At 29.3% G+C, this 17,934-nt stretch overlaps 1 protein-coding gene across 1 annotated transcript in view; it reads right to left on the bottom strand.

The window, feature by feature from the left end:
- Positions 1-869: 869 nt before the first annotated feature.
- LOC107445712 (uncharacterized) overlaps positions 870-17,934 on the bottom strand; it is a 20,588-nt gene continuing 3,523 nt past the window's right edge. The window contains exons 2-3 of the mRNA XM_016060179.3: positions 3,399-3,980; positions 870-2,024 (exon numbers count right to left, since the gene is read on the bottom strand). Coding sequence (XP_015915665.2) covers positions 1,655-2,024; positions 3,399-3,940 — 912 coding nt within the window. The 5' untranslated portion in view covers positions 3,941-3,980 and the 3' untranslated portion in view covers positions 870-1,654. The remainder of the gene's footprint in view (positions 2,025-3,398; positions 3,981-17,934) is intronic.

The following is a 17,934-nucleotide window of genomic DNA, read 5'->3' as shown; positions in this document are numbered from 1 at the left end:
TATAAAAAAACTACTTTAGATTATTGTTATGCAGAATAATAGGCTTTTTCATACTTTAGTACTTTCGGTTGTGTTGTAAAAAATGTCGTCCATGGCAGCATGCAAATCGAAGTGGCTTACAAACATCTGATGTACGTAATTTAAAGGAAATTCAAAATACCAGCGGAACCTTGCGAATTCGGTTAAAAAAATTCTTACCTTTTTAGCCAAATTTATAAATCGCAGCTGAATTTTTAGCCATTTTATACATTAAAAACCTGGTTCAAATATAAAATTTAAGTCACGTGAGTAAAAATAGTAGTTAAATTTTAAGTGTTGTAGTTGTAGTTCATTTACGTCGCACTAGAGCTGCACAATGGGCTATTGGCGACTGTCTAGGAAACATCCCTGAGGATGATCCGAAAACATGCCATCACAATTTTGATCCTTTGCAGAGGGGATGGCACCCCGCTTCGGTAGCCCGACGACCTGCACGCGAAGTCGAGCACTTTACGGTAGAACAGTTTAACGAGGACCAATACCGCACACCCTCGGTCCCTAACACAGACTGATCCAAGTGGTCACCCAACCGCACACTGACCGCAGCCAGTGATGCTTGACTTCGGTGATCTGCTGGGAACCGTGTCTTAACGATCAGTTCACTACGGGACAGTTAAATTTTAACGAAATTCGAATTTACAAGTTTGAAAATTGCACGCAATGAACAAGTATCATTCTACTGCAATATCTTGATTTTCTGTTGCTTTAATAATAATCTGCCTCATTGTGAGCCACCTAGATTAATTTTAAAAACACTAAAGAGGAGAAATGTCTTCCATGCTTAAAATTTACAAAAGATGAGTAAGACTTGAAAAATATGTTGGAAAGCTTTATTTGTATATTTAAATACCGCTTCTGAGATAGCATTAAAGAGCATCTTAAAAAAACCTTCCTTTCAACATTTCACAACAAAAACAACTAGATAGTGCATTGAGAAAAAATTATTGCCAAAATTACCAGAATGTGGCAAAATTTACCCTGTTTCTGGTACTATGGAAGCACCAAAAAGCAGGGAAATTTTTACAGAAGCGCCTTGGTAATATTTGTAATGTAAAATTAACAATAAAGTAATTTTTCATAATATGTCTTAAAATTTTGTGATTTTATCTTATTATGATACCTAATACCATGGCATAAGAACCATTTATTGGGCTAAATTTACTGCTCAGTTTTGTATTTTTACTAAATGTATGGTAATAAGAGCTTTAATTTTGAAAACTGAATTTCCGGTAAACTATTACAATATGAACGTAAAAATTATTAAAAGAATGATTTAAATATCATATTTTTGCTCCTTAATAACAACAATAATTTGTTCTTTAATAACAATTTGCTCTTTAATTATTTTCTTTTTTTTACCAGAAATGTCATTACCATATGGTACAGTAATTTCAACAGAATATTTTTTCTCCATGTAGTTTTCAAAATTAATAGTTTTAAATATTCGAAGTAATATTGTTTATAACTAAGAATTTTATTAACACTTTGCTAAAACTGCCGAATTACATGATTTTTGCAATCTCCTCAATTAAAATCTAAAATTGATCCAGCTAAAGCGAATATTAAAAATAAATTCACAGAATAAATATTAAATTCATCCTTTTAATTCCTATCATTAAACTATATGCAACGTTCTTGATGATAGGCTGTCACCCCAATAATGGTTTTGAGGTCCTTTACCACAATGTAGAAGACACTTCCACCTTGATCCTTTTCTATACCAAACCATGTTTCCAACCATGCAACCCATGAATATGAGAAATGTTGAACCGACACAAACAATCCAGATGAGCGTTTGAAGATTACTACCAGAAAAATTTGGAATTATATAGATAGGCACTAATAGCCAGGGACTTAGAATGCATAAAAGAGTTCCTGGAACAAAGAGGCACAAAGAGAAACAGTCTGTACACAATTGCAATCTTCTACGTTTTGCATCTATTTGGCTGTCAGCAGAAGGACTTCTTGACCATAAACTTGGACTTCTAAAGCAAGAAGAAAACAATAACGAATAAGAGATCAAAATATGCAATTATTAGTCTTTTTCTCTAATACCTTAAAAACTGTTAGTAAATTACTCATAAACCTGATAAAATTTCCAAAAAATTTTACTTCATTTATATTTTTTTTTAGAAAATTGGAAATTTTTAATTTTTTTCATTGCACTGTTAAAAATACTGGTCCCCGTTGAGTCTTATTATTATTCGAATTTGTTGCAAACCTTAATAAGGTGTGTAAATTAAACCATATTATCGTGCAAGTTAATCGTCGTTCCACTTTATTGCATGATACCTCACTGAGAAAATAAGTATGATCAAAACTACCAGAATATGATAATATTTACAGTGTTTCTGGATCTATGGGAATACCGAAAAGCTTGGTAATTTTTATCGAAGCTCTTGAATGATTTTGATGAAATTAGCAGTAAAATAACGTTTTATAACATGTGATACAATTTGGTAAATGCAAAAAATTTGGTAATTTTGTCATAATGGCTTAGACCATGGCAAAAAAACCACTTATTAGGTAAAATTTATTTCTCGGTTCTGTATTTTTTACTAAATATGTGGTATTAAGAACTATAATTCTGAAAACCAAACTTTACGATGAACCGTTACTTTATTAAAGGGAAAGTTACCAAATGAAAGATTTAAATATCCTATATTTTGGTTTTAGTAACCAGAATTATGTATTTTTTAACCTGAAATGTATTTACCATACAGTACATTAACTTAACCAGATTTTCTTCTCCATGTATGGTTCAACTTGTACATTATTAAAGCTCAGCTTAATATCGTAATAAGGTTGCAGCATTTTTTAATTTATTAATAAATATTTTTTAGGAAAATGTGTAGTATTATTTAGTTTTAAATCTGGTATGAACTTTTGTTATAAGAGTATATAGAGAGTGTTTCATTATGACCACCCTTAGTGAATGTTTTTAGAATTCTTTGTGAAATGAAACATTAGGGGTGGCAAATCAATATTCAAGAGTGGGAGTAACGAAAACACTATTGTAATATATCGAATTACTAGTGAAGAAGGCTGAGTGAAAAGCATCAAAACTGATAAAACTAGATGATTTTTAAAATCACATTAGAACTTCCTCTCTGTTTCCCTTGGCAATCAGAAAAGGTTTGACGTTTAGAGTCTCACTCTTTCCTTTTTTTTAAACTTAAATATTAATTTGTGATCCCCAATATGTATATTTTTTGACTAGGATTCTAAAAGTTTATATTTAGGGTAATCGTAATCATTATGGATTGTACAACATGAATTATAAGACTTTTTTAAACTGTTAAATCAGCTTCAGAAAGTTCTCCTAAATCAGGGAAATAGAAATAAAAATAGTAACTTACGCACTAGGTTGATTGGAAATCTGTCCTTCTACTTCCATACTATCACTTCTATTGCAACTTCCCTTGAAGCCATGAGATACTACAACTCTTCTGCCACTTATTGAAAACACTGATGAATCATTTGTAGGATCTAACGAGGAGCTTATAGATTTTTTATTTGCTTCTGTTACGTTCAAGGAACCATATTTGCCATTTGAAGATATAATTGATAAATCTTTATTAGGTTTTCTGACATCTGGCGCACTGTTGGCATGACTCAGTGACAATGTCGGATTCCTAAGCACATATGTATTGAAAGTACTTTTCCCCTTTTTATCAAATTTTCGATGTTCTAAGTCATCTTTAGACTGTTCAGATTGATTTTTACTTGGTTGAGATGGTTCAATTGGTGTGACTTGATCGTAAATATGTTCATGAATGGATTTATCGAAATTTTCTTTTGTATATTCTGTCTCTTCTTTGATTGCTCCTTTATTGTTTAACGGAGATATTGTCAGCAAAGACGCATAATCGGCAGATGGTAGGGCATCTAAAGAATCCATAATCAGTAGAAGGTCTCTGAAGAGGAAATATTTCAGCTACCTATTATAAAGACATGAAAGTAATTAATATATTATAAAGAGTAATTAATATCATTTCCTTTTTTTTTAAATGTTGCCAGGCTAAATTAGCTTTAAAAATATTGTTGTTAACGTCCTATACTTTTATATAAACTTACAAAGGTACTAAAGGTATTAACTTACAAAGACGAAAGGTACTGAACAATGAATTTTTTGAAGTTACTACTATAACATTGATCAAGGAAAGTGCTTCGGGTAAGATACATTAGCATAATGATAGATGTGTGTAGTCGGTGTTATTTTGCCAAAATAAATATTACGTTGGTTACCCTACCTGCTTAAAAATGTTTTTCAGGGAGAACCACCACTAAAGCACTCTTTTACACAAAATGGAAATTTTTTGTGTATAATAATGTTAATATTTTAGATATGAGGCACGGTAGCTCAGGAGATAGAGCGCTCGCCTCTCAATGAGGGAATCCTAGTGATAGCTGGTCGATATGAATTCTACTCCCGGCTTGCATCTACCACGGTGCTGACATAAAATATCCTCAGTGTTAGACGGATCATGGATTAGAAACCTCTTGCCGTCAGTCTAACCGTGGGAAATTTTCGTAGTTTTTCTCTCCACGTAACGCAAAGGCGGGTTAGTTCCATCAAAAAGTCCTCCACGAAGGCTAGTTTATCATAAGACTTGACCAGAAGTTCGTTTGTCTTCTGGATTGGGTTCAAAATTACAACGCTACTGAGTTGAACCTTGATAGCCGTAAAGCCAGACTTGGGTCGGCCGTTCAGCGCCGATTATAAAATAAAATAAAATATTTCAGATGTAGTATATTTTCATATTCAAAGACGTTCTGTGCATTTGTGTATGTTCCAGATTTTGCTTCAATTCTATCAAAATAGAGGTGAGGTGAAGAAAAAAAAAGATAGTGGGTCCGTTTACTTTTTTCAGGGTTGCTAACGTTACTTCATGTTTTCTAAACATTTTGTTTTTTTGGAAAATATATCAAGATTTAGTAAAATCCTTATCTATTACATTTCCTTAAAGAAAAAGCTCGCAGAAAATTTTAAAAAAATTACACAGGTTTTAAATTTTTAAGCACATTAAAATCACTTTTTACATACGAAGAAAAAGCCTTAAAAATTAAATTAACCTCTATTTCCACTTAATAAAATTTTCTTAGTACCACTTCTAAAAGTTTTTTCCGCTCTTGAAATAGTTTGAAGAATAATAATTTTAAATCCTCATATTTATATTAAAATTAAATCAAAACGATAGAATCAAATTAAAAAAAGTATCAACCGAAATCGAAAGGGTCAGCTAAGAATTGATCCTACCTTCTCAAAGTAGTATTGCCCGGAGGAAGTAATTTTTGCTTTCGCAAATGAACTATATTTTGCATGTAATAACAATACTTTAAAATGTAAACACCCTTTTTTAGTGTTTTACAAAATACTACTAAAAGTATAAAAAACAGAAAGAAAAAATAATTAATAATATTATAAAAAAGAAAGGCAATGAAAGGAAAGAAAGGCTTTAAGAAAGGCAATTTTGGCGATTTCTAAAGCTCGACAACAAGACTTGAAAACTTGACTTTTTAGTACATTTTTGTTTGTATTAATGTAATTTTTTAAGCTATATAAATTTGTTTTCTCAAATTTAACAATCCGTTTTCATCATTTTCACAAATTTAACAAATCGTTATTTTCTGCAACAAGTAAAATTTATCTTAGCACAAAATTTGGCATTAAAATGAGGTGAAATAATAAATATATTTTTTCTTAACGTTTTAGAAGAGATGTTGCATTTTCATTAATCAAATTGTGTTATTTCAAAAAGACATACCAAAGAACTATTTTCGTACGTTAAAAAAAGCTTTTCTAACTATTAAGTTCTCTTTAATAACGCTTTCCATCAGTTTATCAACTTTACTGGTTCGAAATAACTTAAATACAAGCGCAGTCATGCATAACGTTTTTAACACACTTTAACAAATAACTTACTACACGGCACATCCTTATTTTGAGTATGCATAAAATATAATCAATCTTTAATACCATCATTTTGTTTCTCACTGGAAAAATGCTTTCAAAATTCTTAAATATTTCCTGGTTCTATTTATAATTTAGGAAAAATTGGCATAGTGAACATGCGATAAGTTAAAAACGAATTATTTATTTATTTAGTTACCAAATGCAAATCACAGTTTATCTACTTTTGCATGCAAATTTTCAATTAACATTTTCAATTTTAAAAAAGTGAAATTCTACATTGTGATAGGCTTCTTCCCCAAACTGAACTCAGCTGTCAAAAGGATGTCAATATAAAAGAGAATTTTAAGAAATTTAATTTTGTATTGAAGATTTGTTTGTTTTTAGATTATTTGATTGTATGTGTGTAATTCAGGTTGAAAAATTTTCAAATTCATTCAAAATAGGTTTCGCCGATTTAAATAAAATAAAAATAATTTTTAAAAATTCTAAAAACATAAATTTGCAGAATTGAGCGACTTATTCAAAATTACCAAAAGCGTTATATTATTGCGAAAAAGTTTTGATAAAAAACAAGTAGAGGTTTTAAAGGTTATAAGGGCCATTTTTGCAATCTAAATAATCGAATTTTTTTCTCATCCTTTTTTTTTAATGCTCTTAAATGATACTCCATGATCAAAAGTTTAAGAATAAATACATCAAGGAAAAAAAACCTCTCTTGAAATCCAAGACGGTGATGACTGAGAAAGTTTGTAAATTTACTCATTCAGAAGGGAAAAAAATCATAATTTTCTGATAATTAGATTGATTAACTTAATTATATTTAATTCAAAGAAGAAAAAGCTTGAGCTCTTATTATCAATTTTCATAGCTCGATTGCAAAACTAGTTTCTTATTTCATGTAAAAGTCAAAGTGCATCCCAATTTTATTAAATCAATTTAATAAAATTGTGAGGCACATTGACTAAAAAAACATTAGTTTCATTAGATAAATTATTTTTGATTGAAAAATTTTATATTCATTTTCTAGCATTTTGGATTAAATGATTTTATTAATGTGAGTTTATTTTGCATCATTAGAGTTAAAAATCTGAAAAAAATAGTGTCCTCAAAAAATATTCTAAAGAATGTTGTAATAAAAATTATAGTTTTATATGTCGGTCTTAAGAATAATGGTAATGAACGTTAAATGTTTTTAGTTTACCTCAGTAGAGATAACAAATGGCATTTAATGATTAAATGACAGCTGAAATGAGTTTTTAACTTTCACGTATGATAATTTATCCATAAAATCATTAACTATTTCTAACTTTTGCCCTAGTTCCTTTTAACGCATGGCTTAAGTTTTTTTTAACACTGAATGATCAAAGTCATTACTTTTGATAATGCTTGTCAAAAATGATTGTTTAAAGAGGAAAAGTTTTTAAAAAAAATTATTTCCATGCAAATAGGACGTAATTTGCAACGTCAACTTAAGTGTCAATTACTTCTTTATTTTGTTTCATAATGAGGCACATTATTGCTTCAGGGTTTTGAAAAAACAATTGTTGATTTTGAGAGTAAATACCCTTATCTCACACTTTGATTTTGTTTTGTTTACACAAATAAGAATGTTCGGTAGTTTGGTATGGCCTTAGCAAAGTTTCCTAAGTTTATTCATGTTTCATGGAGCCATTGTTTGCGCCCAACACAGCTCATCTTGTCATCGTTTTTGGTTGTTGGATTAGTTTCTCCACAGCCTTCATCATATTCGGAATATACAGAATCTCGGATAATATGTTAGGTCTAGAATCGGGATCGAATCCCAGCCATGTCTGGTCGATGCGAATTCCGCATCCGGCTTGCACCGACCACAGTACTGACGTAAAATATCTTCAGTGGTAGACGGATCATGGGTTAGAGTCCCCTTGCCGTCAGGCTTACCGTGAGAGGTTTTAGTGGTTTTCTTCTCCATGTTACGCAAGTACTGGTTAGTTCCATCAAAAAGTCCTAGACGAAGGCAAATTTCTCCCAATGTTCAATCCAGGAGTTCCCTTGTCTTCTGGATTGGGTTCAAACTTACAAGGCTTCGGAGGTGAACTTTAGTAGTCGTGAATTAGGCCAGCCGTGCAACGACGGTTCTATTATAGAAATATGTTAGGTCTGTAGAATCGGAATGTAATAAGCAGAACTCGTACTATCTTCAAAAATTTAAAAAAGTAGTTTCACTATTGTTATAAAACAGCGAAGGATTTCGCCGTTTCTTATTCAAATTACGAAACGAAACCTAACGTAAGCCATTATCGAACCCAAAGATTTTGCAACTAGAATTTATTTGGATATATTAAGAGTGGGGGTGAAGACTCGTTTACTTAAATACATCTTATTTTCCTAATTTTATTTCCTATTTCCAATTTTTTAAGGACCCTACGATCCTTTAATGTGTCAATACATATTAAGGAAAACTGGCCATTTCTCCTCAATTCTATGCAACCATCTCTCCTAAAGTTAGTAACGTGATGCTATCGAAATTAAATTCATCAACTTCTTCAAACCAAAATATTTCTTTATAATGGTCTTCATAGTTTGGTCATGAATGATGCTCAAAGTTTAGGCAGCTTAATGTTAATTTTAGTTTTTCCGTATTTCACCAATCTCTAGAACTTTTGAAGCGAATTGAAAAATTTTTGCACACACATATAAAATTCGTTTATCCAAAAATAATTCCACGCAAAATATAACTTTTATCAAATATTTTATTCCACTCAAACATTCCACTGCTTTTTACTCAGTAATAAGGACTATGAGCTTTAAATGTCTAGTTAGTTACACAAATATAAAAACTATGTACTGAAAAACAGCAGAATACTTAATTGATGAAAAATATTTGACTCGTAAATTAAATTTTACATACTTTCTGTCGTCATGATAAACAATGCTTTGTCTAAATTGATACACAAGTTAAACTGCTTCTGTTACAATATATTAAAAAATATCGGAGATATTTAAACTGGTCAGCTCTCCTCTATGTTCATCTAACCTAGACTTACCCTACATGTTTCGTTCTTTTTAATCCTGATGGTTCTGCGAAAACGAAATCGAAAGCAGCATAAATGTTTGATCCTCCTCCCTTAGATCTACTTCAAATTGCTGTCTGAAGTATGTTTTGAGCTTAAATTTCTCAAAATTCATGTGTCTGAACAATCTAAACACACTTTACGTGATTGTAACTCAGCAATGAAATAACTATAAAACTATGACAAGTTACTATCAATTATGATTCAACTTAGTCTAGTGGTAATCCCAAAATGAAATTCTATTTAAATAAATTTGAAAATATTTAAGAAAAGTTTAAATGTAATATCGGAAGAAAACTTAGAAGTATGAAAATATTTTTAAACATTAAATTAAAGAAGACGCAATAATTTTTAGTAATATATCAATAGCAAAGTATCAGTTTCATTCTAAGTAGTGTCAATAACAAATTGGTTTTACCCACATGTAGAAAATACAAATAAAATCGATAAAATTCTATAGGTAGAGGGTTTTAATTGAAGATCCAAAAACTCAAATACCTTAAGCTTTGAATCTCGCTAAGTTACACCTTACATGTCTTATTTTATATATTTAATTTGTGAGTCAAGCGAGAAATTACAGTCTTTTTGAATTATGTGATGAAATTTTTCATTACTTACTCTATTTTACTTCATAATTTCAGATTTCTCGCCTATTTCAGAAATTTTTTATTTTTCCTAATTAATAAATATTAATTAAAACAAAAATATCAGGACATTATTATTTTCTTAAAATACTATTTAGCTGATTTTCTTAATATCAACTTTAATGTTGTTTGAAAGTAAATTTTAATGCTTTACAAATTAAAAAAATGCAGTTAGGCGTGAAAAAGAAGTTAAATAACAAAATATATTAATAACCTACTGGATCACTACAAAAAAATTTACAAGAGATATTTTGGTAGTGAGATGAGATAGTATATAATGAAATAGTATAAATTTCACTTCTACCTAAAAAAATACAAATTTGAATTAAGAAATAAATTATTAAAATCAAACTTCAAAAATGTTTTAATAGAATCTATTATCTACAGTAAAATATGAAAAAAACTTAAGATAAATTGCTGATACACTTTCGATAGATAAAATAAGAGATTCCATATCAAAGGTTATGTGTATTGAAAATAAAGTAAACTTGTTCACCAGTATTCGTGAGTTTTCATAATTAGAATTGGAATAGCTGTTTAAATTAATAACTACAACAGCATTCATCGTCTCCGATGTTTTTTGTAACCTGAAATTTTCATTTTTATTTATTTTCTTAATTGACAAAACTGAGTAAATCCATAACAGGAATATTTCTTTTAAAAAGAGAAAAGGAAGAAAATTGTTTAAAATAGAAAAGACTAACAATCTTCAAATTCTAAAGAAGTAACGAAAGTATCTCTTATTTTAATTGTGTATTAAGTCGAACATGTCTTATTTACTACATGTCTTTATTACATGTTATTACAGTTTATATTATTTGTTACATATTATTGCATGTTAACCATATTATTACATGTCGTTGTCCGTTAAAATACATAGTTAAAGTAAGTGTTATAGGCTAAGGTTTCCCGGTAAGAGGAAAAAGGAAGGATTGAGTCTTTAAGCTACACTAAAAAGAAAAAAAGAGAGAATAAACTCGGAAATTAAAACAAAAAAAAAAGACTATTAGTAAATAAAGATAAAGAGACTATTAAATAAATAAATATTTTAATTGCATAATCACTGTCCCTCGAATCATGTATCAAGCAGTCGATCCCCTTTTCAAATTTGTCAACAGGTTTGAATGTATAATTTACCATTTTGGAGCCAAACATTGGCAAAAACAAATAAAACAGAAAAATCCTTCGAATTTTGTGGCTGAAGTTGTTTACCCATCAATTTGGACTTACAAACTCTTACTCATGTTGTTTAGTACAGTAATATCACTATCCCGTGAACGTGACATACGTGACATTTGCTTGAAAGTAGTAACAACACAATACCTTCATTATTTTTACGGAATTTTACCGGAATCTATAAGAATATAAATGGGTATAAAAGTTGAGTGTCGGATATTGACCTCAATATGATGTCATCGAGTGTTTAGGGAATATTTATATCCCATTTACTCAAGAATGATTTTAAATGGGAGAAAGCTTGTAGAAATAGATTATCATTTAAAGATAACACCGAAATTTGTTTGTTGTTTGGGCAAATGGATTCATGTTTCGTGTTACGTTATTCACCAAGATAATTCTGAGAAACATTTTTTTGTTTGTTATATGAGATTTATATATAGTTATATAGTTTTTGGTAGTTATATGAGATTTTTTTTAAACAGATCTTAGATACTTTCATGTCGCTGATTTAAAGTTTGCGATTGGTTTCTCTCTCCAAGCTAGCTTTTTAACTCTTTTTTTTAAATGACATTTTTATTCTAGTTTCTGCTGAAATGTACAAGTTTAAAAACGTAATATATAACTAGATGTGGCATAAATGTTGCAATAAATTTCTGGAGGAGTTAGGGTACATCATCTGGATTAAAATTGCACAGTTACCCATGCCTGGAAATGTCGTCATGCGCCACTAATGGTGGTTTCCCTATTGTGAACTGTTTCTTCTCGCGTTTCTGAACAGGTCAAAATAGGGAAGCGCCTCCAGCCGCGCATGATGACATTTCTAGGTATGGGTGCCTATGCAATCATCGAATGTCTTACAACAGAAAAGTAATGTTTCCCAGTATAATTCGAGAAAATTCATATTGCCACAAGCTTGCAACCATATTAATGAGTACACACATTTAAATTCCACAAAACTTTTATATAAAAATAAAGTTGCAAATAAATTTTCTTTCTAATATTTTTCTTCATCTTCATCTCCATTTTATAAACTTGAAAGTTGTTTTTATTCCCCAGCCTGTTACGACGACGTTTCCGTGCATGGGTTCTTATGCAATTATGCATTCTTATGCAATTATGCATTCTTATGCAATTACGCATGGATGCCTCTTAACTCCTCTAGAAGTTTGACGTAACAATAATGCGACCCTCTGTTATTTATATGACGTTTTAAAACTTAACAGATCAACTTCGGAACAGGTCATAATCGGGAAGTACCCCTAATTGCGTACGATGACACTGCCGGCATGATTTCCTATGCAATATTCATTCTGAAGATGTGCTTTAACTCCCATAGAAGTTTGTCTCAACATTTAGGAGTCCTTCTGTTGTTAAACTTGCACAATTCGACTGTAAAAAAAAGCACTGTCTAAAAATGTCGTTTTGAAAAAAATCTAACTTATGAGCAAAACTAATTTTAGATATGAAATCTCCATACCCAAATTATTAGGCAGGATCAAGTATTTGTATAAATGCAACAAAAAACTTGTTCTCTACTGTCATTAGCAATATATTTTGTAGATAATTAACAGTATATCTTAAATATCAAAGAGACCGAAATAAATTATGTCCCATATTAAGCTTAACAATTCTATATTTTTCATCAGGTCAGTTATTACCTGAATTTCTAAAATTATGAAGAGCAATGAACTATTTATAAGCAATAGGCAAACGTTTGCTGATTTAATTATCATGATTAAAATAAAAGGAAAGATACATTCATATATGCTGCGAAATAAAGAAGAGAAAAAAATTTAATTTTATATTATGTAAATACAAGTACAAGTTAAAGTGTAAAATGCATTTCAATCACACCTTGTCGTAAATAAGTTTAATAATTCATAATAAATTCACGTGATGAAAGAAAAACATTATGTACACACTACCTTCCATTGTCCCATTAAATAGAAGAATTTTAAAACTGAAATTACTTTTAAGTCCTTGTAAGTGTTTAAAAACGATACACAAAGCGGCTTCTAATACGGTGAAGTATTAGAAAATAAAGGAAACTATTGGAAAAGAAAGTCTTATATTTTAGCTACCTTTATAGTTTATAGTTTGAACTTATATAACCTATTTATTGGTAGCTGCGTGCTTCTCAAGGACATAAACGTTAAAAAAATGCTTGATTGTATCTGTTATAGTATATGCGTAGATTTCAGTTTCATACTTAACACGGTTGATGAAATTTGATGGTTTGAAGTAATTGTTAATGATGTCTTCAGTAAAGCGTGGAAAAGGGCTATTTTTTGTTTACTGTTTCACTTTTTCGAAGTGCAAAACACCTAACGTACTCACAGTTCAACACAGTACACACAGTTTCTGGAAATAAGAAAAGATTTGGGTTAAGTGAAAATTTTGTCTGCTTTAAGACTAAGCCTTCTAATATACGTTTAAACGTTTCTTTCTTTTCTTTAATAACGATAGTTTAATTTTGTAAACGTCTGCCTACAACTTACATACAGTTCGGTGCTTTTTCAAAACAAAAAAATATATAAATAAATTTAAAAATTAAAATAATGGAACTACTAGGCTTAAAATGAGACACAATTGTAAGAGAAAATTATTTCGATACTTTTGAATTTAAAACGAACTGCATCAATTGGTAGCATCCTACAAGAAGAAAAAAATTGTGGTTAAATTACCGTGATGTATGCTAATGATATTTTTGGGAAAAGAAACCATAATTCTGGTTAATTGAACCAAAATAGATGGTTTAAATATGAATGGCTTATGGAGACAAAGTTATAATTTTGAACTATATAGGATATTCAAGGAAACTGATATCAACAAATACATCTTGTGGGTTACATCTGGTTACCCTTCTTCCTTATTATTTAAGATCTTCAATTACAAACCAATTGGAACTAGACTTAGAGGTAGGCCTAAGATCAGTTGGTTTGACTGTGTAGAGGAGGATTTCAAAATCTTAAAAATTATTAAATAAGGAACAATCGCTAAGAAAAGAGTAGAATGGAGGAAGGTTTTAGGGAAGGCTCTGGCCCATAAAGGGCTGTCATGCCAATAGAACAAGAAGAGGAAGAAAAGCCATTTACTTAATATTTTTTCCATTCAATTGGTAACGACTTACCGAAAATTCTGGTTTTCAAAATTATAGTTCTTATTACCATAAATTTAGTAAAGAAAACAAAATTTAAAAGTAAATTTAACCGAATAAATTATTTTCCTGCCAGGCTCTCAAGTATAATGTTTAAACTACCAAATTTTATCACATTTAGCAAATTTTATCACATATTATAAAACTATATTTTATTGTTAATCTTAGAAAAAACATTACCAAAGCGCTTTGGTAAAACAATACTGAACTTTTTAGTGCTCCCATATAGCCAGAAACTCACTAAATTTTGCCATATTTTGGTAGTTTTGACCAGACTTTTTTTCTCAGTGTAGTTTGCCAAAACTTCATATTGAAATAAGTGATTCAGAATACGAGATAATATAAGGAAAAATTCACATTATGGTAAAGGTTAAAATTAAGGTAAGGGATGCACTCACGTCTACTGAACTACCGCCGAAACCTTTTATTTTCTTTAAAAAAAATAAATCGAACGTCTTAAAGACTGAGCTTATACAATTTCAGGAATAAATTATTATTTGTAATAGCTTATTCGTACAGTAGCATTTAATACAATTGGTTTAAAATTTTAAAAATGTAGTCGAACACTGAATTTGTTTTCTTAATTTAACTAAGAGTATAATTTATTTATTTTATTTGGTAATGGAAATATCACTGATTATTAACTGTTGATTCATCAGTTATGACCATTTACTTATAAAGTTTTCAAGAAAATCATACAGAAGTTGTAATGTTATTGGAATATAATTCAGCACCAAATTGTATTAAATAATTGCATTAAATAAATGAATGTTCCATAGATTCTACAAATAAATATCGAAACGGAGATTAGGTAAAATTTAAGGTAAACAAAGTAATTTTTTTTAAAAGAAAAGAAGGCGAGGACTTTGGAATTCGAGCAAACTTGCATGATTGCAAACTTGCATTTAATACATTAATAAATATTAAATATATTAGTGACTTGTTGTTAGTGATACAGAAACAGTAAAATTTTAAATCTTGATTTGAAAAACAAAATTGCTTAACTCTTATTTTTTGATCTTTTCATGCACATGAGTAAATAAAAAAGTTCTTGGACTGTTTTTCAAGAAAATGACTTATACTTAAAGCACATTTTGGCACAAACTTTTTTTGAAGTTGCGTTACCTTATTTAAGTTTATTTGAAAAGAAATTACCTGCTCTTTAAAGTACACCAAAATGTCAAACGAACAAAAGTTAAAAATTATTTTAAATGGTTGCAGAACCTAATGTTAATGCCCTGCACGATATTTTCAAACATGATTTTATGAATAAATTTGATTTAAAAAACATGTTAGAATTTAAACTCGATTCACATGCAAACATTTAATTTTTTCATCAAATTTTATACATGAAGCAATTTTTGAAAAAAAAGTATCAAATAAACAAGAATTTGTGTAAAACAAAAATTTTAGAGGGACATGCAATTTTTTTTCATATTTTAAGTTGGACACTATACCTTGCATATTATGCTACATATATTAATTTTTGCTTATCGAAGTTACAAAAAGGTAACAAAATTGTTTTTAAATTTGTGAGTTAATCTCTGCAATTAAAAAAACAGGAAATTTTTTTGAACAAATTGAATTTAATGCAGTCACAGATTAAAATTATTAAGAATATTAATTGTCTTAAAAGCTGCACTAATTAACAACAAGTATAAACTAGTAACAATAAGAGAATTTAATTTCAGAGGAATAATTGCGTTTGAGTTGTAACTATTTTTTAAAAATCATTGAATGATGTTTTAAATATTTCTTACATGGAAGTGACAATCACGAATCTATTTCTTTTAAAATTACATGTAAACCATTTTTATAATAAGTAAAACAATATTTTATAAAGTACAATATTTTATAATAAGTACAATAGTTTATAATGAGAGCAATATTTTATAATAAGTGCAATATTTTATAATAAACTGTTAAATTGTCTATATAAATATTCTAAATTTATGGTCTTATGAATTTTAATAAATTAAAAATGGCTTTGTAAGAAATTTAAAGAAAGAAAAGTAGAAATTTTAAACTTTTGGAAAGTGTAAAATTTGCCTTTGCTTTAACATTTAGGAAAAGCTAACTTTAAGATAAACTAGAAATTTAAAATATCGTCTGCGTTATAATGAAGAATACCATATTTTTGCAGCCAATCTTTTCTGCAACTAGCTTAAGGTGTGTGATATCCTTTTCAAATATGAACTACAAATAAATCGTTAATCAGTGCACTTATGTCTCAAGCTTCGCTCTCGCCTTGTTGGAGATTATTATTTTATTTATACACACCAGCTGACAGTTTTTTCTGTAAATTTAATATACATTTTTACAGTGTGCACGAACCAAGTAAACCTGGACTCAAATACTGTTGGTGAGAGCTGAATTAAATAAAAAAGAAATAAAAATAAAAAATAGCTAAATTAGTTTTTTCCAAATTATTTACTACACAGGATGTTATATTATTTCCCGGTTCTGCAACTTATCAAAACAGCTTAATTGTTCACATTTAAAAAGGCATTAAATTTGTTTTGAAAAATTTAAACTTATCCGGTTCTTGCTCTAAGGCCTTCAATTTTATCAAGTTCTGGATAAATAAATTGCGTCACGAAAATCACTGTTGTAAATTAAAACAGCTTAATTGTTCACATTAAAAGAGGCATTAAAGTTTTTTCAAAAAATATAAACTTATCCGGTCTTTACGCTAAGGCCTTCAATTATATCAAAATCAGGATGAATAAATTACCCCTCTAAAATCACTGTTGTAAATTTGATTAGATTATTTTTTGTATTTTAATAACAATATGATTATCCTACCTTCTGATACATCGCATAATTATTTGATCTGCCAGTATATATTTGCATTGTCTTGTCGAATTTCCATAATCATATTTTTTGGCTATTCTAACGTCAAAACCTTATTAGAATTACTTCTCGTCAGGGTGGAATTTGATTAATCAAATTACTTTCAATTTAGGAAATATTTATTACAAGCTATAATTATTCGCCCTAAATAATTACGAAATCCCTTCATGCAAAACAGGACTTTTCTCAATTGTCGAATTTCAGTAAGTTGAGAATTGCTATGGAATCGATATCAAAATAGCACGAGTAAAAAAGACACTATATGCTCCATTGAATAACCCTGAAGGTAAAATCACGTCATTTTATAATCAAGAACGAAACTGAAGCATTCAGATTTGTCAGCTAAGTTAACTCAAAGAAATAGTAAGTATTTTTTAGGAAGAATTTAATCTTAAATACTGGAATCGATACATCAGTGATCCAAATAGTAAGTATTTTTTTAGGAAGAATTTAATCTTAAATACTGGAATCGATACATCAGTGATCCAAATAGTAAGTATTTTTTAGGAAGAATTTAATCTTAAATACTGGAATCGATACATCAGTGATCCATGACATTAGTGGAGACGTGATGACCTTGTGGCTAAAGCCTTCTCACGATAAGATAATGATTGTAAGTTCAATCATAATTAAATGCTCACAGCTCATTTATCTTTACCGTTTCAATTCAAACCAATACTTTTGAAGTCGCCACCCTGTGGGGAAAATATTTTCTTCAGTTGTAAATTGCACTGCGTGTTAAAATGCAAGTAATAGGAATAAATAAGTAATGCAAAAACAAATTTGTAACATGATTTGACACAAAGATGTAAAATGTTACCTTCTATCAGAATACATTCGAAATAATAAAAAAAAATATTGATAGCAAATTAACATAATGTTATATTGTTTCCTTATAAGGAAATAAGATTCATATTTTAATGAACTAACTAAATTATGCTAATTAATTTAAGGCAGATGATATTTTTAGTTACGAAATCAGATACAAAAACGTTCTTCCTGACTAAACAAACCTTTTTTTTCCTCAGATTTAGATTTTTGATTCTCAAAATATTAGGCATATATATATAGTTAGAGGTAGGCGTAAGATCA

Source organism: Parasteatoda tepidariorum, chromosome X1, assembly GCF_043381705.1.
Source record: "Parasteatoda tepidariorum isolate YZ-2023 chromosome X1, CAS_Ptep_4.0, whole genome shotgun sequence".
Classification (NCBI taxonomy): Eukaryota; Metazoa; Arthropoda; class Arachnida; order Araneae; family Theridiidae; genus Parasteatoda; species Parasteatoda tepidariorum.
The sequence above is the reverse complement of the archived record's forward strand: the minus strand, read 5'-3'. Positions and strand labels throughout refer to the sequence as shown.